This window comes from Ornithodoros turicata, chromosome 2 (genome assembly GCF_037126465.1).
Source record: "Ornithodoros turicata isolate Travis chromosome 2, ASM3712646v1, whole genome shotgun sequence".
NCBI classification, from domain to species: Eukaryota; Metazoa; Arthropoda; class Arachnida; order Ixodida; family Argasidae; genus Ornithodoros; species Ornithodoros turicata.
The window spans coordinates 86,123,521-86,144,156 of NC_088202.1; the positions used below are offsets into that span (position 1 = coordinate 86,123,521).

At 44.3% G+C, this 20,636-nt stretch overlaps 1 protein-coding gene across 2 annotated transcripts; it reads right to left on the reverse strand.

The window, feature by feature from the left end:
• Positions 1-455: 455 nt before the first annotated feature.
• On the reverse strand, positions 456-20,116 carry LOC135385662 (F-box/LRR-repeat protein 7-like). 2 transcript variants are annotated; one of them, XM_064615115.1, is made up of 4 exons: positions 19,944-20,116; positions 17,771-18,451; positions 14,870-15,162; positions 456-8,226 (listed from the first exon to the last, which is right to left on the reverse strand). In XM_064615115.1, the coding sequence occupies exons 2-4, from the start codon at positions 18,351-18,353 to the stop codon at positions 7,756-7,758; spliced, it is 1,347 nt and encodes a 448-aa protein (XP_064471185.1). In that variant the 5' UTR covers positions 18,354-18,451; positions 19,944-20,116; the 3' UTR covers positions 456-7,755. The 2 variants fall into 2 exon arrangements, with proteins under 2 accessions (XP_064471185.1, XP_064471186.1); XM_064615116.1 differs by lacking the exon at positions 19,944-20,116 and adding an exon at positions 19,570-19,861.
• Positions 20,117-20,636: the final 520 nt, after the last annotated feature.

Genomic DNA, 20,636 nt, shown 5'->3' on the forward strand with positions numbered 1-20,636 from the left:
AGCTGCAGGAGGAGTGTCCTCCAGCATGTAAACTACTTGCAAAAATATTGATGTATTTAAGGTTATGACACAGATTGAAGGGTTTCAATTCAGGAAATTTGCAGTGGCAGGGCCTGCCAGAGTGAAACCTACTGAATATTTATGGTGTCGAAGGGGCGGTTCCTTCAGGACAGGAATATCTTGGATGGGAGCAAAAAGCTTGAAATTAACAAAGTGTTGTTTGCATTACGCAATTTGTAATACACTGAACACATAGGCAGCAAAACAAAAATTTAAAATTCAGCATGTATGAAAATTGGGTGCAACAAATTTACATAGTGTACCTGTACGTTGTCATTTCTGTGATATATATTGTCATTGCAGGGAGGTCACAAAACAATAAATGTATTGTTTTGTCACTTCCCTGCGCATTCATTGTATCTTGAAATGCGTATATGCCAGAATAAATGTTGAACTTGAAAAATGTATATTTTCTTTATTCATAGAGCATAACATCACTTATCTTTACAAAAGCATATCGTGTTAATCTTTGTCACTCAGAATGCACAACCAAGAAAGCCATCTTCCACTAAACATCACGTTTGACAAGATTCAGTTGGTATCATTTCATACACAGGGAACACCAGGGCTCCAGTTTCAAGCTCCAAATCGTCATGTTGCAGTTGGGAAACCGTACATGTGTAGTGCAAGAGAGCCCTCGCACATGAAAATGTAAGATGGGAGTCACTGTTAATGCAAAGTGACTCCTATGAGAGAGACTGACGCTGAAGAAAAGTGTGCAAACTGCGGAAAGTGCCATAGAGGGTTTTCAGAAATCGTGCCTGGTTTCACAGCAGTGCTACCACATTCCCTTTTAGATGACGATGATAATGATTGGAGTTTCAGATGTGCAGCTGCATTTTTTGCAACGTGCTCCACATAACTAGCATGACAAAGTCAGCAGTGGATGGCAGGCCCCCATCCTTACGCAGCTTTGTTCACGCTGCAGTTCTATTCAGCAAAAGCATGTGAGTACGCGAGAAGGACATTCAATTTCACCTGCAAATAATCAGAAAAAATGAAGGAAGAAGAAAAAAGAAGTGCTGTACTTCAAAAGGATATAAGTTTTGTGTCTCAAGGAGGTGTTACCACTTACTAAATAACTTTCTTAAGTTTACATCAACACCTAGATTAACTGGCCTAAGCGTAATCTAATTGCGTGCAGTAATTGTTTGGGATGCTTCGGTGTGTTCATATTTGCGACGCATTACATCGAAGACACCACTGTCGTTCACTAAAAGACCCTTTCTTGCTTGATATCAATCAAATTAAACGCATACGCCTGTTTGAAACAACGGCTGTGATTCTACGGGGCGATTTCTTTCTACCATGCGGGTATCCCTTCTGGGACCGTTCTTTGTGGAACAATTTTTGTCCAGAACGCAGCACGGGATATTATATACATGGTTGTTGTTAACCTCACATCGTTTCTTATTGAAATATTGGCTGGGAAACGTGCTGTAGTACAATTCCCAGCGCTGCACTGCAGTGACGGTCTAGTTTCGGAATGCAAAACATAACGTTATTAAGAATCGAAATGCAGGGCACCTGCGAAACACTGTTAGGATACATCAGTATACTGGCACCTTACAAAATCGCGTGACGACAAACAATGATCAACGCCTGTAGCGCAATAAATACTCACAATCTCTGTTGCCTCCCATTGTTTCCAATGGGCACACGCAGCGTTTTAGGGCCCACCAACATGGCGGCCCGAATGCGTGCCTCTCTCCCACGAGCCCCTCTCCCATACGCGATCCAGCCTTTATACATAGAGATCAGTGGTCAAGCCTGCCTTTTTGCCTGCCATCACCCCGGTGCCCGAGCCTTCTCGTGCCTCGTCCCCCTGCCCGCCCTCACCGGTGCATCCGTCACGTTCGGTACATTGGGCACCCGGCCTACCTTCTGTCCGTCTCATACCTCGCCGGCATACGGTCCAGGGAGGGGGTACCTGTAGCTGACGACGATGCTAGGCCACGCCCTCGTGACCAGCCAAGCTCGTCGGCACGCATCATCTTCACCCGCGTTCATTCTAGTCGCGCTCTTGCCCAGTAAACTGGCTATTCCTCCTGCTGCCTGTCTTCGACTCTTTTCTTCACGTCGCGACAATGGGAATCAGTTTACGATCATCAAACACTGCGAACCAACCTGTCAACTAGAGTACCAAGGGGATCGTATTGTTACCAAGCAAAAAAAAAAAAAAAAAAGCGTCCGGCTGCGTGTTCCCCACAATCAGACGGACGAGCCATTGGAATTGGCGCCCAACGTGGGGCCACGGCTCGTCCATCTGGTTGCGGGGAACACACAGTAGGTCTTTTTGTTTCCCTTGACGACGGAACGAACGGGCTTCGCCCCCAGTGTGGGAACGGTTTCCCACAAACCGTGAGAACTGAAATGCGTTCAGCAATAGAAATCCGATGTTCGGGTCGGGGTGCGAAGCGCTGTGCTGCTGCCTTCTTGTGCTTTGTGCTGTTTATGTCACTTCAGGTCCGAATATCTGGAACCAAACACACACCGGCAATGCCGGCATTGGGTCATTTCAGTACCATCTCTTGCTATTCTGCAGCGTAGTCCGGGCTTAGAAATGGTTCACTGAAAAACCGAGACAGCGGCAGGAATCGAACCACGCACCACTCGGTTGCTGATCGAGTGTGCTAACTACTATGCAATGCTTGGCTTTCTTGAGGAGGACTCTATCGATTGACTGGTTTCAATGACAGTGTTTGCTAGTAAGTTGATGAAAAAAGAAAGAAAAGAAACAGACTGAAACGTGTAACGAAAAATAGACTAAGTTCAGTTAGCGTTACTCCAGCACATCGTCCCATGGCCACATTCACAGCCCATGGGTTCCGCATGTTGTTGCTTCTTCAGAGAACATCCAGAACTGCCAAACATAAATGTGCACCCTCAGATGCTTAATGAGATCCGCTACATCTGGCGGACTATCCACAAAATTCGCAACGCTGGGCAAAAGCCCCTAAGTGCTCAAAGTTCAGCGTTAAAGTTCACTCGGCCTGTTGGTCATGCTGCTTCAGCACCCTAGGTTAACCACCCACTCCCAGCTGTTGCTTTCCACAGGATTTTCATCTCATGAAGGTGTTGGAAAGGGCCTTTTTCACAGCGGCCTATACGAATGCGCATGACCTTGAGGCGCCGGACAGGATTATCTCCGTCTTCACTTGATGACGCAGTATGGGGCCGACGGAAGTGGGGACCAGTGGAGAGACCGCACGAACGGCGCTAGCTTGTCGGTCCCACTCTGGGCCGGTTTGGTCCTTCGTGCTACCCACATGGGTTTGTTTTGGCGCGCGCTGAGTGTGGTTCGCTGGAGAACCGCTGAGACACTACGCGTATGTGAAAAAATAGGTCCATTCCATAGGGTTGTGTGGACGATGCCCGTATCTGCTGTCCTTTTTTGAGCTTTTTCTTGGGGGGGAGTAGGGGGTTAGGGTTGTGTGTGTGTATGCGAGCGGTGCTGGTAAAATCTCTGGTTGCTTCACTTTGCTTTGAGCCGGCAGCATTGTGACAGCATGTGAGAAATTGCAAGCTACACAGACCTTGTGAGACTCATTTAAGGCACATCAATACAGATTTGTTTCTACATAGATTAAAAATAAATTATTTTATAATATAAGGCTCCAATCTCTCAAGTATGCATTCCTAGTACCATCACACTTACACATGTCACTGCCATAGCACATACAAATGGTGATGCTCCACCAAAGGTTCACCTTTAAATGCATTACAGTAAGCATTTTACATTGTGTACACACAGATGAAAAACGTTGTGAGTGACTGAAAAATCAGTAAAATGTGAAATCCCTCCAAGTAGTGCAACACTGAACCCTAAGGCACAATACATGGCAAACTCATGTCACTCCATCTCACAGTATGTAAACTGTTCCTTCTATGCACAGTCCTATGCTACCTGCTGCTGAGAGGCAAAATACAGTTTGAGGCACGCAGTTCAATTAGCATATCACAACTTGTTAAGACCCTAACAGCCTTGAATGGCAACAAAGACCACAGAAAGGTAAACTGCATAAAATATGCAAAGTATAGATAGTAAAGCAAAATAGCTGCAACAAGAAATGCATAAAAAAAGAGACAAAAAGGTTAAGCACTAATGCTGCAATGGAAATATAGTAACATGACATTGCAAGACATTTACGTATGTACCACTTAAATTTGTTTCAGTGCAGGAAGTGATATTGCAAATTTTCCTTCTTTGGAAGACACACTAATGAAAGCATCACATGTACGTAAGGCACATATGTGAGGTAGTTTGCTAGTTTGACGTCGCTCAATATGGTTTTATAGCAGAAAATTTTGAGTGACGGATAGCACCAGAGCAGGAACAGTGTAATTACCTGGAAGATTTTCTGCTTTGTTAATCCTTTGCAAGTCTCCATGACGTACAAACACGGCCGCCGATCACAGAGCGCTCATAGCGCTTAGAGACAAAGGTAACATATAGGGACATCTCAACAACTGAGCTGCAATGATAGATATGGTAGTGTTAACGTGTCACAAACAGCCTATTATGGCAGCTCTCACACTTTGACATGGCAAAAGGGCATCACCTCCTTACAAATCTTTTACTTTCCCTCATTTCTCTCCTCTTCCTGCTTTTCCCTTTGCCTCTCCCCTCATGATTTCTATGCCTGCTGTACAGGCTTTCATGGTAAGATTGTATATCATGAACACATTCCTCTAAAAATGTAGACAGAAAAGATTGGGGTCAGGAGCTGCCGGTACTTTAAACAAAGGCTGTTATGCTCTGTTCAGTGAAAGAACAATCTGCACCTAAAATACCTGTGATTTCACACCTCAGCCTTTTCCTTCTAACCGCTGTGCAAGGTGACCTTATGTCATCTGGTACGTAGGAATCATATTGCACTTGTTGGCAAACTCCATCATGCTGTTCTGGCATATTGACAATGATCTTGTGGCACACTTCACATGACGTTTGAGGTTGAAACACTATACTATACTTGGAGCCTTAAGTTTTAGATTTTAACCCAATTCTACCACGAATTTGCACCCGAAATTGAAGGTTGCCTCTTTAGGGTGAAACTCGATTTTTACCCCGCAAATTGCCCTCACTGAGATGTCTGTAGGAATGCACACTGACTTGTCTGTCAGGCAGTTACATCACTGTTTGTACCAAACCGTACAGTTAATTTGAGTAAGAGAGCCCGATTTCTCCCCGAATTTAGCATACTGGATTTTTTTTTCACCCGAATTCGCATGAATTTAGAGCACAAGTTTATTTACCCGATTTTTACGCCCCAAATTTGGAAAAAAAAAATTTCCCGAAAGATTCAGGCTCCACCAATGTGCGTTGCTCGTTCTGCCGTGATACACCTTCACAGAGAAACTAGATAGCAGATTACCTGAGCAAGTCAACGTGGAATGCGGTCAGGCAAGAAAAAGGCAGAAATGGAGTACAATGTATACTATGTTCGAATGTATGCATCCACAGGTGTACCTTACGATATCCTAGAACCAATTGCTGCAAACTGGTAATGTGTGAGTTATCACAGTAAGTTAAAATGTAGCGAAAGCTCTAGAAAAAGAGTAAGAAGCTCTGCTGTATTGGCACAATTCGTTGAAAAAAAAGGAAAAGGTTATCAGTGTTAGTGTGACAATTCATGGCTTCGGAAGTGGCAGTGCATCTTGACTACGCCACCGTATGGCAGTGCTAACAGAGCTCAATGTATGCAACATCACTCCAGGTTGTTACAGTTCAGAATATAGTTGATAACAAAGCTTGATTGCTACAGACCCTTTTCCAAGCAACCTGCGTGCATGCATCAGCTGCATTTAGGAAGTTGTCAGGTCTGAACTTACAAGAAGGCGCTTTCCAAATCCAAGTCATGTGTAGGGTTCAGGGTTTTCCCAAGTCTATCTTTTACAACGAGTTAGTATGCAAAATTCTGAGAAAAAGCAGTGGCTGTGAGAAGACATACGCACAAAAAGAATGAAAAGTCGTCCTGCAAAAACGCTTACTGTTATGCTGAAGCACTTGCACATAATGACATCCGCATCACGATCACCTGGTCACGTGAACATCTTGAAACCTGGATATTCCTTGACATGGTCACCAGGCAGCTTTCATTTGTACCCAAACTTTGTACCTGTCTGCGTTGCAGCAAGTACCTTCCCTCTCAAGAAGACAATTTATGTGCCATCTGTGCTCCCTTGCACATTTTCACAGGAAGGAAAACACGTTCCACAGGAAAAGGCAATGGCAAACCCCCGACCCTGGATGCTTTCCCTGAGAAATGGCCAAAATGAGCACAGAGTGCACTAATGTCAAGTAGAGTCACTAAATAGGGTACCCTGCCCAGTGTCTCCAATGTCGAGGTGCATCTTGGCAAGGAAGATGTACACCCACATTGCACAGATGTTTTATGCATTGCTAAGCACACATGCTGTAGCACACTACTGGCAAATCCGGGTAGTCATTTCATGGCAACATGGCCTAGCGCTCGGAAATTGCTAGTCTGGCGGCCATGCCTGATCACGTGACCGTTGCCACCCAAACATGAGTGCCAGGAATCTAGCTGTTTTACTCACTTGGATCACGCTAGGGGCATCGCGGTCGCTCGTCGTCACCGGTTTCGTCGTCTGTCAACCCACGTGAACTCCTCATGTGGGCCAACGCGGGCTCTCGCCACACTCACAGTGCGGATGTGACGAAAACAGATATAGTTGGGGAACCCGCTAACCGGTTGAATCGAGGCCGAGTGAAAAAAAAAGCAAGCTGGCAAATTCCTGTCACTCGGAATGCGCCACACGAACATGTGAGATTGCTGCGCTTTGACCAAGCGAGCACGAATGCTTGGGATCTGGCAAAAAAGGTTTGCACGAAATGACCACTCGAATTCACCATAAATTTGGGTCAACAGACCCACCCTTCCCTATTGCAGGGGGCTGATAACCAGTGACGTGAGGCAATCATGACACAAAAGCAAGCAAGCTCCACTGACCAGCCATCAGGGCATGGCTGTTCTTGCAGAGTTCTTAGTTACTGGAAGCCTCCGAAGTGGAGTTTTTCTGTAATACCTGGGTTGCTTTAAATTTTATCATTGTATGTTTTTTGGATTAATTCAAAAAATCTGGGGACCCTGAACCCTTGTCCTAAGGAATGTCACCCTCCTCCAGGAAGCAGACAGGTGTTAATGTTGCCTGGATTTCCTTTTATGTTAGTGCAAGGCAATTTATCAGGTATACCTAGGACCTTGTGTTTTCGGGTTTTGCGTGTTTTGAAAATCGGGGAAAGGGAGCAAAAATCGTGTTTTATTTCAGAAGCCATAAACATAGTAGTTTCGGGTGAAACAGGCAAATTTTCGGGAGGAAAAAAAGAAAAAGAGAGAGAGAGAGAGAGAAAGCAGCAGCAGCACTTCTCGCAGTTTAGAGGAACAAAAGACGCACAACGGGCATGCTGAATCTGCAGTATCTAGCGTTTTCCAGTGCCAGTATTGGTGGCTGAACTGGCACTGTGCCAAGTTAGCCTTGCGGGGGTTTGCAGGTAAAAGTGGGTCTAACCCTAAAACACAAGGCCCTAGGTATACTTCATGTACATGTTAATTTTTGCTCACATTTCTGGGAACTTGGGACATATAAAAGACCCCACGAAAATGAATTTTGAAAAATGAAGATTGCTCTTCGGACGCTGATCATCTCATAGAAGCAAACCACTCACAAAAGTCACCCTTGAAAGCCTGGATTTGTGTGCTCTATGATGCATCTTCGACAGAGGTGACGCACGGCCCTGTAGCCCTCCACTGTTATACTAGAGCAGTCTTGCACATTGAGCCTCTGCAATCCACGACAAAATGAAGCCACGGCCTGTAGACCACGATCTGTCACTCTGTCACACGATTTGAGGCTCAGTTTACGCAGGTTGGGGCAGTGTCGTGCCAGCGTGGCTAGGCCACGGTCACCAACTTCACACTTGCCCACATCGAGTGCACGTAGACGTGGGCACGACCGAGCCAGTACCTCGAGGCTGGCGTCCGAAACAGCTTCACAACCACGAGCATTGAGGTAGCGCAGCTTGTAACAATGCCGGCACACCTGCTTCACTCCAGCATCGGACACCTGGTCGCATTTTGCCACGCTTAGGTAGCGCAGGTGTGGGCCCAACTTCGCAAGCTCATACAGCCCAAAATCTGTTACCTGGTGAGAAGAAGGAAGCTTTGTCAATTAAATATAGATTCATAATCAGTGTAGACTCTCATTAATTCAAACTCTGCGGTACCACAGATTTTTCTTTGAGATATCGGAAATTTGTCTGAATATACAGGGTGTCCCAGAAAACGTGTCATTGAATTATAATAAAAAAACTACCCCACCTAGAGTCATGCGGTCAACGGCACTTGTTCTTGCTAGGTTTTTGCCACCTCCTGATGTGAATGTTGTGTAAGGTAAGTTTAATTATGTAAATTTTTGCGAACTGAAGTCCGAAATTTGCCAAGTAAAGGTCACTTTTTTACCCCAACAATGTGAAGAGCATGTCTAATTTACTAAAATTAATGATAATTGACAGGAATATTCAGGAGCTATCCCATCGGAAAAAATAGCCGAACATCATGCTCTACAGAGCTCCCACAGGATAGCGCGCAACAAATTTTTCAGCGCAATCGTTGTCAGTCCAACAAAAGAAGGTTGGAAACACAGTTCGCCAAAGTTTACATAATTAAACTTGCGTTACATGATATTCACATTAGGAGGTGGCAAAAACCTAGTAAGGACAAATGCGGTGGACCGCACGATTCTAGGTGGCGCAGTTTTTATATTATAATTCAATGACACGTTTTCTGGAACACTCTGTATACAGGGTGTCCCAGAAAACGTGTCATTGAATTATAATAAAAAAACTACACCACCTAGAGTCATGCGGTCAATGGCATTTGTTCTTACTGGGTTTTTGCCACTTCCTCATGTGAATGTCGTGTAACGTAAGTTTAATTATGTAAATTTTTGCGAGGTTAAGTCGGAAATTTGCCTAGTAAAGGTCACTTTTTTACCCCACCAATGTGAAGAGCTTGTCTAATTTAGTCAGATTAATGATAATTGACAGAGATATTCAGGAGCTATCCCATCGGAAAAAATAGCCGAACATCATGCTCTACGGAGGTCGCACAGAATAGAATAGCGCACGATGAATTTTTCAGCGCAATCTTTGCCAGTCCGACGAAAGGAGGTTGGAAACCCAGCCCACACCAGCATCGTAGAAAGAGACAATATAGGCATGGCTTATCACGTCCGACTTTTGCTGGGAACACTTTCCCTCTCCCAATTTCAGGAACTGTTACTTTTTCTACTAATCACTCTGTGGGTTGGGTTTGGAACCTCCTTTCATCAAACTGAGAGCGATTGCGCTCACAAAGTCATCGCGCGTTATGGTCCGGTGCTCCGAAAACCATGACATTCGACTATTTTTCCTGATGGGATAACTCGTGAATGCCAATGTCAATTATCATGAATTGACTACATTCGGCATGCTCTTCATATTGGTGGGGTAAAAGTGTGACCTTTACTTGGCAAATTTCCAAAGTTCAGTTCGCAAATATTTACATAACATGACACACGATACATGACATTCACATCAGGAGGTGGCAAAAACCTAATAAGAACAAATGTTGTTGACCGCATGATTCTACGTGGCGTAGTTTTCAATAACACGTCTTCTGGGACACCCTGTATGTATGTTGCAAGACAGTAATATGGGTTGTTATATTGGTAGCTACAATTTTTTAGCCTTTCCGCTAGACAAGCCTGATTGTAAGTGGGGAAACACCTTAAACATTGATGAAAGTCCTGTTACCAAGTTTATTAATTCAACAGCTAGTCTACAAATGGAGGGGTACTTAAAAGAAACTATCTATGGTTGAGTGCTTCGTTAATACACGAGTCCACAAAAGAACATTTTCAAAGCCAGCCAGAGCAAGCATTCCCTTCTGAGACTCTTCTTTAGCATCCAGATATATCCAGAGGTGAGCAATGTGTTCAAAGGCAAGTGTGACTCCAACGAGCGGGAACCGTTTTCTTCCCGTAGGAACAATTTACTAGGGAACGAAACGTATGAATTAGGTGAAAGCACTGTTCGTATTAAGCACCATTTCAATAAGCTGAAAACTACCAACACTAAACAAGAATTTAAAACCTGTTTGATAGATTTGAAAGTAGGAAATATCTGAATCTGAATTAGTGAGAGCCTACTGTAGTACATGATACAAAAACGAAACAACGAACGAATCGAACGGACACTTGTTAGACGACCAAGGGCCAGACATAAACAGAAGACCGCGTATGTAACCGAATACGCGTCAGGTTGGGGCCTGGAACGTTACTTTAACCGAATTGGACTTGGTGATATCTCCCAATGTACGCTCTTCTATTTCCGTCTGTTGTACAATAAAGTAGTGTTCGTCCATCTTCCTAAGAGAGCAGTCGTGTTTTTCTCCTCTGCGGAGCAGCGCCAGTTAGAAGCGATTTTATACGAGTGACAACATCGCTAAAAACTCACATTAATACACTACAGCACAAGTGTACAGGGAGATATGTACATCAGTAGTACAATATAAGACAGTCTATTTTTGTAATAGGAATGGTCACACCCGTACTGCATCGGTGATGAGATAATATGTCTACATGTCCAATATATTTCCGTACCATCATCTGCAACTAAACTATCATGCTCAACCACCCGGAGACTTAGGTGCCAGCAGACGTGAACACTATGTGCACACCTAAGAATATACAGCAAATGACACCTCTTGATATTTACAACAGTGGTGCCCAGCAGAGGTCCTGCAAATGCTATTCTGCAGTTCCGTAAACTTGATTTTGCTCAGATCACCACACAAATTTCTGCAAAAGTGCGTGTGTCAAGTTGTATTAGGCTGGGAGTAGGTTCCTTGAAGGTGTGCTGATAAGATCATGGATCCCATCAAATAGTGTAAATTGAGAACCAGTGGCTGAGAACTTGAGGTGGGGGTAATGATGCTGACCCTAGCTAGTTCAATCTGGTTGCTTCATGACATAGTGGTGAAGGGGCAAGGATAAAAAGAAAACCGTTTTGACATGCTTCCTAGGCTTCACTCCACACCTGTTGTCATCCATGCCCAGATATGTTGCCCAATACAGATATTATTCAAACATTCGTAGTGGAACACCTTAAGCTTTGGGAAATGATTTTTCCTTCAGAATTTGGAGAATAAATACATGCCCTAAATTCATTTTTGAAAAAAATTTCAGCACATTGAATTTGGGGAGAAGTTGGGCTTTTGCTCAAAATGATAATATGCACGATCTTTGTGCTGCAGCAATCGTATATATCTCGCAGATATCAATGCGGCAGTTTGTCACTCATGCTGGACGTGTGCAGGTTATGCAAAAACTAGGAGTGTGCGAATATTCGAATTCTCGAATGAGAATCAAATATCAAACGCTCGAACTATTCGATTCGCGAACCGAATATCCAATATTCGAGTTTTCGAATATTCGGCTGTTCCATATGAACGACACAACCCGAAAGTGGGCTTCACCTGATGCTTCTGTGCATGAGGTGAAGCCTGCTTTACGAAATTGCTCTTGCTGCAGGACCAACACAGTGTTTCACACGGTGTTTCGTTTAAGATAACGTTATCCAAAGTTCGTTTTGTAGACATCATCTGTGGAAGGGGTGGCGCCCCTCCAACATGAAGTTTAGCAGTGCCGACGAGGGACTTTGATTTGACGTCTGTGAGATTGCCTTTAAAAAGTTAGGACTCTTGAATAATGACTACAGCCCACGAACAAGAAGGGTGTCTTAAAGATGTCCTTTACGTCTAAAATTTCAGTAGTGCAATAGGGCGAGTGCAAAGAAACTAAAGGGTGTTCATGGCAAAGCTGAGGCAGGATGCCAATTCGTTTGTGTCACAAATGGCCTGTGGTTGTCTGAAACAATTACAGCCTCATCCATATAACATGGTACTGCCTGACATAAAATTTTGAAATGAAGGTAACTACTCCAGTACTCCAGTAAGTGTAGGCTTACCTGAAAAGCAGGAAGCACTCTCATGTAAAATTAAAGAGTAGGGGCTTTAAACAGAAGAACTGCATGTCTCTCTTGTGACAGTTATTGCCAGAAAAATTACACTAAAGCCATGGGCTACAAAATGGAAACTTTTAGTGCAAAAGTCACATATTGTAAATTTTGCATGAATATTCAATATTCGATTCGGTATTCGAAATTTTTTCCCTCATTCGGTTCGATATTCGATTCGACTTAAAATATTCGGATTCGCACACCCCTAGCAAAAACCTCAGATTACTGAATGACAACTCAGTGTTGCAGCCTCCAGTTTGCATTCAAAGTATGCTCAGTACAACACGTCTGAGATTGGGATACCTTTTAACTCTAATTCGAACATGTCAGGGGGTCAGTACCATGATTCGCTAGGGGCTCTACTTTCATGCAACAAGCAAAGTTATCTAGAAGGGAGTCCAGTGTGGGGTGGCCCACTAGTGAGAAAAGTTCTATGTACTCTTCAAAAGATTTGCTCAACAAGTGCTTCTGGTGGTGCTGCAAGTGGTTCCTTTCCAGCTGCACAAGACTCCTGGTTGCTTTCCACTTGCTCACAAGAGCTACATGACAACTTTTTACATTATCTTTTACCATATCTTTTTTTTTTTTTTAATTCTGTGTTAGCACCACAAAGCAACTGTGGCTATGAGCGGCGTACAGACGTGGACAGATGGAGAGAGGACAGCAGGATGGAGTGGGGGACAGGAGAGTTAGTGTGCGTCCTGGGCAGACTTCAAGGGGAACTGTGCCGACATTCATCTGGAAAGTCTTCGGAAAACCCAGGGAAAACCTCAGACTGCACAGCGGGTGACAGGATTCGAACCCGTGTCACCTCTCAGTCTCGGCGTGGAAAGCGATCCACGGGAGCTGGTTTTTACCATATCTGATGCTTCCCTTGGGAGCATTGCAGTCCTTCACATTGCTTGCTGGAATGAGTATAATGCCTGCCTCGAGCAAGCGCCAACTCTACACGAACCAAGACAACTTTGGGAGTTCCATTCTTGCCCTAGTAGTAGATAAACCTTCAGATGTCTTATGAAGACACACTGCTTCAGCAGTGAACACAGTCTTGTTGTGGTCCAATACAATCTTAAGCTCCTTAGCCATGTCTTGCTCAACAAGTCGAGCACGGCACTCCCACATTTCCATTACAATTACTAGTGTACTGTGACAGGTGAACCAGCATACTGGTCATTTTTGACACTAACGTCCGAATTCAATACAGTGCAATCCTGTTAATTCGGAGACTCTTAATTCAAACTTTCGGATAATTCAATCTGACGCCCGGATCCTGAGAAAGCCGTGTGTATCTCAATGGGGGAAAATGCCTGGTAATTTGAAGATATGAACGTGCACACCGGTTTATTCGAACAATTTGCAGGGCCATGCCCAACTCCAGACTACGTGTCGGCACGGAAATACCGGCCTCGCGCTGGCGTGTCAAGGACACTTTTACTTACTAAATGCTAAGTTTACTTGTCACTTATAAGTCAGTTTCTCGTAAAAGCGATACTTCTGCCAGAGGAAAGGAACAATGAATCACTGTAACGGTGTGCGCAAACGTGACCGCCGCGGAACGGCACCGCTTACATGTAGTCGGCAAAGCAAGCAAGCCTAGCTGTTTTGACGGCTACATGGCCAAGAAAAAGGGAGCAATTTTATATTTTCTCAAACTGGGTTGACGATAATCGCGTTTGCGTGGTGCGCGATTTGGTTGGGCTTAGCATCTTAAACAATGTTTATAGAGTTGTGGCTGAAAAAACTAACGCAAGTGCATATAAGATTATTTTCTATCCTGAGCTGTTTTAATGCTTGTCTGTAAATAAATATGCTGCAAAGAAACAGCCTCTTATATTTCCGCCATCGCGTGACCGCGAACGTGTGCCAGGACTAGTTCGCCGTGACACGTCTCCGACGTAGATAGCACACGCTACCAACGCATCAAGCCCTCATTTGGAGCGGCTCCCTTTAGTTCGAACTCCCCTTTATTCGAACAAATCTTCGGTCTCCTTCCAGTTCAAATTAACGGGGAGTGCACTATATTACTGATTCGTAGCGTTCATGGTATGTAGCAGATCCGGAAACATGATAAGCCAATCGCCTTATTTGTTTGAAATGGCTGACATCACATTACTGATCTTCAATTTAACAACTTCCTTCATCATACCATTCTGATAAAGTGCTTCCCATTTGTGCTCCTGCTGCCAGAGAACGCAGCCGGAAGCACCGAGCTGCCTCTCACAAACTTCACTCCTGTGTCGATCCTCCTTCGGACGGCGTGAGTGTTTCCCTTGGAGACGCAACATCTCACTGACGTTGAAGGTACGTCATAATCCAGCAGTACTTGAGATAACAGTCAATATTTCCCCAACTCCTGTGATAGTCTCCACTCTAAACACCTTTCGTCTTACTCCCCCCACGACTCATCAAAAGGTTAATTAAATGTTTCTCAAAAGCTCACTTGGTGTTTTGCAGCATGCAACAGAATGCAAGGGCCTGATCTCGTGTCCACATGATTATTGTCCACTAAAAACTAATGGGTATATTGGTGAAAATGGCAGCTTCGTGCTATACAGGACATTGTCCTATGATATTATGATATATACCAAAAGCACATCCTCTTAGCTGCACTGGGAGATGAAAACAAGTGCCAGCCAAGCTGGCAGTCAAGTACTTGGAAGCCTCCAGGCAACATTTTGTGGCATTAGACACTCTGAAATTGGATGGAAGAAGAAAAATGAGATTCACCTGTAAGCAGTCGCTGATGCTAAGTTCCTTAAGGATGACACAGTAGCTAGCAATATACTTGATCGCAGCATCTGTAATGCGCAAGCATCGTCGCAGAAACAGATGGGTGAGTTGCGGGCAATGTCGTACGAGTGTCTTGATACTGCTATCTTCTATGCCTTGACAGTCTGTCAAATCTACATATTGTAGATTCAAATGGTGGCTGCGACTGCTGCTGCTTCCCTCACTGCTCCGTCCGGACAGTGAGTCAGATGCGATGAGGTGTTGCTGAATGTGGGTAACTTGGTAGCACCCTGCAAGATCGAGGCGCTACATGTGATTAAGGGTTCCCCGAAAGTGTTTTTTGTTTAAGTAGGTGCTCTTTAATGTGTGCCAGTTTACCAATGTGCTGTCCAAGCCCTAACGAAGCTGAAGCTGTCTTAAAGGTACTGTAAAGCAGCACCGATCAAATGTCATTTAGTGTGGCTATTCGGTAGTTCAAGCCACCAGGACAAAAACTGTGCAAGTTTCATTCCAATCTTCGGTGCAGTTAATTAGAAAATTACAATTAAAGATTACGGGCAACACTGTACTAGGTATTCGAAATGAATCCGTAGTTCTGACACATACGGCGGCAACCACATTGCATGCGTATAACACTGGGCCCGACATAACAATCCACCACAATCCACCATAAAATCCGCCCCTGCAATCCACACAACAATCCACATCTGAGGATAAACGGAACTGAAATGCTGAGCCGTTGGAAAAAAATGTGTCAGACGTTCAAGAAGCCGGACAGCGTCGGGACTTGTTTGTTCACAGAGGTTCACAGAGAGAGTTTGTTCAGTCGAAAGAGGCCGCGAACAAAAGGAGCGCGCAGGCGCAGCAGAGAAGTAGGGAGAGCCCCCATCGAACAGCGGCCAGCACTGGGTTACTTCGCAAAAACAGGGGTTAATAGGTTAAAAACAGGGGTTTCAGAATACATAGGTAAACAGGAAAACTAATAATATGGTTACTAAAATAACGAATTTCCGATGTCATAGTGTGTAATACCAATTTTCAGTGTTGCCCGCTGTACAGGGGGTTGTTTGACACTAGGCGTCGCACCGCTTCACTACGCCGCATCTTTCATGGCAAATTAAAAATATTTATAGCACGTTGTCGGTCGTATGGTTCCGCATATGGTATTTAGAAGCAACAAAGTCTCTAGTCACATCACCGGCACATCATGCTTGTCTACTGCTTTACAGTACCTTTAAGCGTTTTGTAACAGGACAGACCGTCATCGTGAAAAGAAGACAGTGTTTAAAACCACATCATATTGCAGCAAATAGAATTCACTTGTTGTAACATAAAACAAAATACAAAACGCTATAGATGCATTAATTCAGAGCAACATACAAGACTTTCTGGTTCATGCGACGCTATACTTTGCTGAAGAAAGGAACAAAAGGCCAGCCAGCTGGTGTATGTATGGAGACAACATATCCCCGAGTTTGGGGAAATATTTAGGAGACAAACACAGCCAAGGAACTCAGTATATTTTGCCTATTATATAACTCACTATATTTTGTATTTGTAATATGGGTCACAGGGCAGAAGAGTTTGGGAAGCACTGGGTGATACCAATAATTTTGCCTCAGAAATGGAGGCATACAAATGTGTATTGTAATATCTTGTGTAATGTAATGTGATGTAATGTGTATTGTAATAATCTTGGACTGGAAAGTTTAAAAAATTAAAGTTAAAAGTTTAAAATATAATGTAATGTGTATTGTAATAATCTTGGACTGGAAAGTTTCAAGCAGTGTATTCTAATATTGTACTGTCTGCGACACGGTTGTTTGAAATCTCCAACCCATGGTGGAGCGATCCGCTATCGGCTGGCTCGCACACGAAGGGAAGCCTGCTGCTTCTGCTAACAGACGACGCCTGACTATCCTACGGTTACCTCCGTTATCTCTCCCGACAGGTGGTGGTACAGAACACGCAGTTGAGCATGGTCTCACCTCGGAGTCGGTATTGGTATAGTTCCGTCGAGCGCGACACCACCGACAGGGGATCACTCCGCCACAAGCGACCGTATCGCGGACAGTACATATTTCAACAGGTTCCTCAGAGTGAATATAATTTGTCTGTACACTGATTTTTCTCTCTCGCCTTTTCTTTCCTTTTGTATGCACAGAGTATGTTGTAATATTACTATCTGCACAGTTGGTATTGGCTTTCTGCATTGTATTTGCTCTTGTATTTGTACCACCTTTTACACCCTCATGCGTTGGCTGCCAAAAGGTGGCCAGCATTATGTCTAAAATACAGTATATAGAATTAAAATTTTTTGTTCAGGCGGCTATGTTTACAATATATATTGAATAGCTGCTTAACACAAACATCACTTTTGCCTAATTCATACTCTTTGTTCCCTCGCAAGATGCTGCTTAATACCAGCAGAAAGCCGCTCCTGCATATTCTTGACACCTTCTCTTGAGGCACCCACATCTGAACATATTTCTCACCTCTGAATCTGTCTGTTTGCGAAAGAAAGGTCTCGTAAGGAACTGCTTGTTTAGGCTGGCATTGAAAATTTTGTTTTGAGGACTTGCGTACTGACTAAGCAGACACCCATAGGTGAGTTTCTTTTAAATCTCTCTTCATTTGCAGACTATTTAATTAATAAACTTCGGAACAGGCCTTTTACCAATGGTTTATACTATGTGTCCCTACTTCTGATCAGGCTGGTGTAGAGGAAAGGCAAAAAAAAAAAAAAAGCAACGAGCCATATAACAAGCCACCATATTGTCATGCAACTCGTATTTAGATGAACTTCTGGTAACTGAAATACTCTGCGGTCCCCTGGAGTTTGAATTTATCGAGAGTATGCTGTACAAGAGGAAGAAACACCAGCTGTAAGACACACACCTGTGAGGTCTAGTTTCTCGAGATTGAGGCATCGGGAAACCACTTCTGCAACTCCAGCATCTGTTACTAATGAACAGCCTCTAGCCTCAAGCACCTGCAGCTGTGGACACCGTCTCGCCACCGCACTCAGCCCTCGGTCAGTCAGACGAGAACAGCCACTGAGCGCCACTCGCTCCACAGCAGCACATACACCTGGAGCATCTCTTCCAAGGAGACGAAACAGTGTTCTCAAGCCCTGATCCACTGGAAGTTCCTCAGAGCACAGCGTAATAGACGTCCATAACTGAGGCTCCCAGACGAGGAAGTACCAGCGCCGGCAGACACGTGCACAACTGCACAGCTCACTTGTCGACAGGTATCCTAGGACTCTAAGCAAAACACTGTCAGGCAGCTGGTCGAAAGGAAGCTGGGGAGGAAGCTGGGGAGGAGACTGCGGTGTCACAGCACGTGTTGTCTCAACGTCAGACCAGCTGGGCCCAAGAAGTGTATGGTAGCCAAGGTCATTGCCAGGAGATGACCTTCCAGCTCGCTTGGGGTTTCCAGGTGATGTTGCTCCCCCTGGCTCTGTTAGGTACAGGGCCATGGGGGGTACTCAGCTCAGGTCACATAGCCGTGATCGGATATATGATGCAAGAGGCCGAGTCTGCATCTACAGCCTCTATGTAGCGCAAACTGGATGAACTGCAAAAAGCATGGCAAATTTAAAGGGCTTACACATATGTAATTAAGACAAACAATATCCTATCCAGTAAAATTAAAAAGAATCCGTGGAAATGTGGCCTTGTGTCTTTCATATTATTATGCAATAATCATGTGTAGCACATAGAGGTAGAAACACTGCACATACACACAACTGTTCTTATCCTTGAGTTATTCACAGATTAGAACAGCATGCTACATACACGGCCTAGGATAAATGGAAGCACATAGTGATGACAGAAATTGTGGGGAGTTAAGACATCTGGACCCCCCCCCCCCCCCCACCTAGATTGGTGCCAGATCAATGCCCTGTCAGTGGCGTAGCCACGGAGGGGCTCGAGCCCCCTGTACTTACCACGGACAGACCCACAAAAATCGTGCAAATTCGAGGAGAAAATAATATATGGGGGACCAGTGTAGCGATTGCAAAAGTTCTTGCAGTTCATGACAGCTATCTAAGCAGCACTCTTTAATGGTTTTCGAGGTATGAGCTTTTCGAAATACTTCCAATCTCGTAACATCACCTCATTGGTCATGACAACCTAGTATGCAAAAGCATACTAGTCAAGAAGTCTTACACTTATTCATGATGTATCAAGTTCGACAGTTTTAAATGCCTACTTGCTGACTATGTGCTGCATGGTTTAGAGTTCTCTTCATACAAGTTGTTATTATTATTATTATTATTATATAATGCCCACAGCAGGTGCACATAACCTACCCAAACTACGAATCTCTGTGTACTATTGCATGTTCCAACACAGGATGATATCAAGTGACACATCCAGGTCAATCGTGTTGCGCAAACGTCTCCGAGTGTAACCACGACCGGATCGGGTCTATGAAGCACTAGATTGAGTTTTTTACAAGAAATTGTGAATCTACTGCACTACTGCACAGTTCCACACACCTCGGATTCCATTCCACGCGTGGCTGTCAAGCAGTACAAGCCCGATTGCCCGTACAACCGAGTTTACGACCAGTGGCCGCTTGCGTCTTCTGCGTAGCGCTGTTTACTTTAAGTAGCATGCAACGTGTTCACGAAATCAGTAATGTCAGTCAATGTGTTCTATGCTAATAAAAGACTGGGTGTGCCCTACCGAAGGTGCTCACAGTAGATCACGAACGCCGCTGTGTCAAGGTAAACTGGACATGTCGTATCCGAGTGGTGGTGTGGCATGCGGGAAATGAGTGCCGCACCTCAAACAGGTATGAAGGTTGCCCCTTTTATTCGACCAGAACAACCGCGGTATGCGATGTTCGGCATGTAGTCTGTTAGCAAACGACCACGTCTCAAAAACTTTCTTACTCATCACCGCTCGAGTTCAATGCGGTCGAGGTGTTTTAAAAATGACAAACTATTAGGCTTAGATAACGTCATTGAAGTTACACGTAGGTTGCTCGCCTAGCAAACACGACAGCTAAAATAGCGGAGCTGTACGATAAAGACTAATGCGCTTTCAGTGTCACTCACCATTCGACTGCCAGATGGTTAAGTCACTTTGTCACGTTGGGCAAGTTTAAAGACCTCACACACAAACACTTTGACGTGCAGACCACTCAACTGGCGCCGCGCCGCTGCAGGCTGCTCCGCTGCCTCCTCGCCACTCCTCTCCTGCTAAGGTATGGCCGGTATGGCATCTGTGGCCCACCCGTTTAATGATGCGCGCGTACTTTTTGCAAAACAAAAGAAGCAAAGAAAAAGGAGTGGAACACTTTCATTATCCCTCTTCTTCAACCACTCCGGAGGCTTCCGCGAAAACGAAGTCGTGACATATATACTATATGCAAATGCTGCAGACCACTGCAGAGATGTTTGACAGACAGACAGATGTTTGAGAAAAAACCGTGACGACCTATGAGTAAAGAGTGCACAATTTTCATAGATGATGTTGGAACTCTGGGAGGGGGGTTCACGCCCCCTTCCCCAATGCCAATCAACCAATCCTTTTCAGCAGAAAAAAAAAAAAAAAAAATCCACACTTAGTAAAAATTTATTCGATGTATTCTTTTGAGCACTATGTCCACATGTGCACGGCACCCGTTCTTCCAAGCTGCTGTCCCAAAAGCTTCTGATATGAAAAAAAAAGAAAGATTTAAAAAAGTAGTTGAACAGTGACAGCATACAGAGCAACGGAACAAACAACCACTACTTTATTTTGAAGAT

What these genes read in the sequence shown, in the direction of transcription:
- LOC135385662 (XM_064615115.1), bottom strand. Translation starts at nt 18,353, where the DNA reads ATGGCCCTGTACCTAACAGAGCCAGGGGGAGCAACATCACCTGGAAAC. An exon ending in CGAGAAACTAGACCTCACAG is followed by an intron (nt 15,163 to 17,770) that starts GTGTGTGTCTTA and finishes TCGATCTTGCAG; the next exon opens with GGTGCTACCAAGTTACCCAC. An exon ending in GCATCAGCGACTGCTTACAG is followed by an intron (nt 8,227 to 14,869) that starts GTGAATCTCATT and finishes TCTTCTCACCAG; the next exon opens with GTAACAGATTTTGGGCTGTA.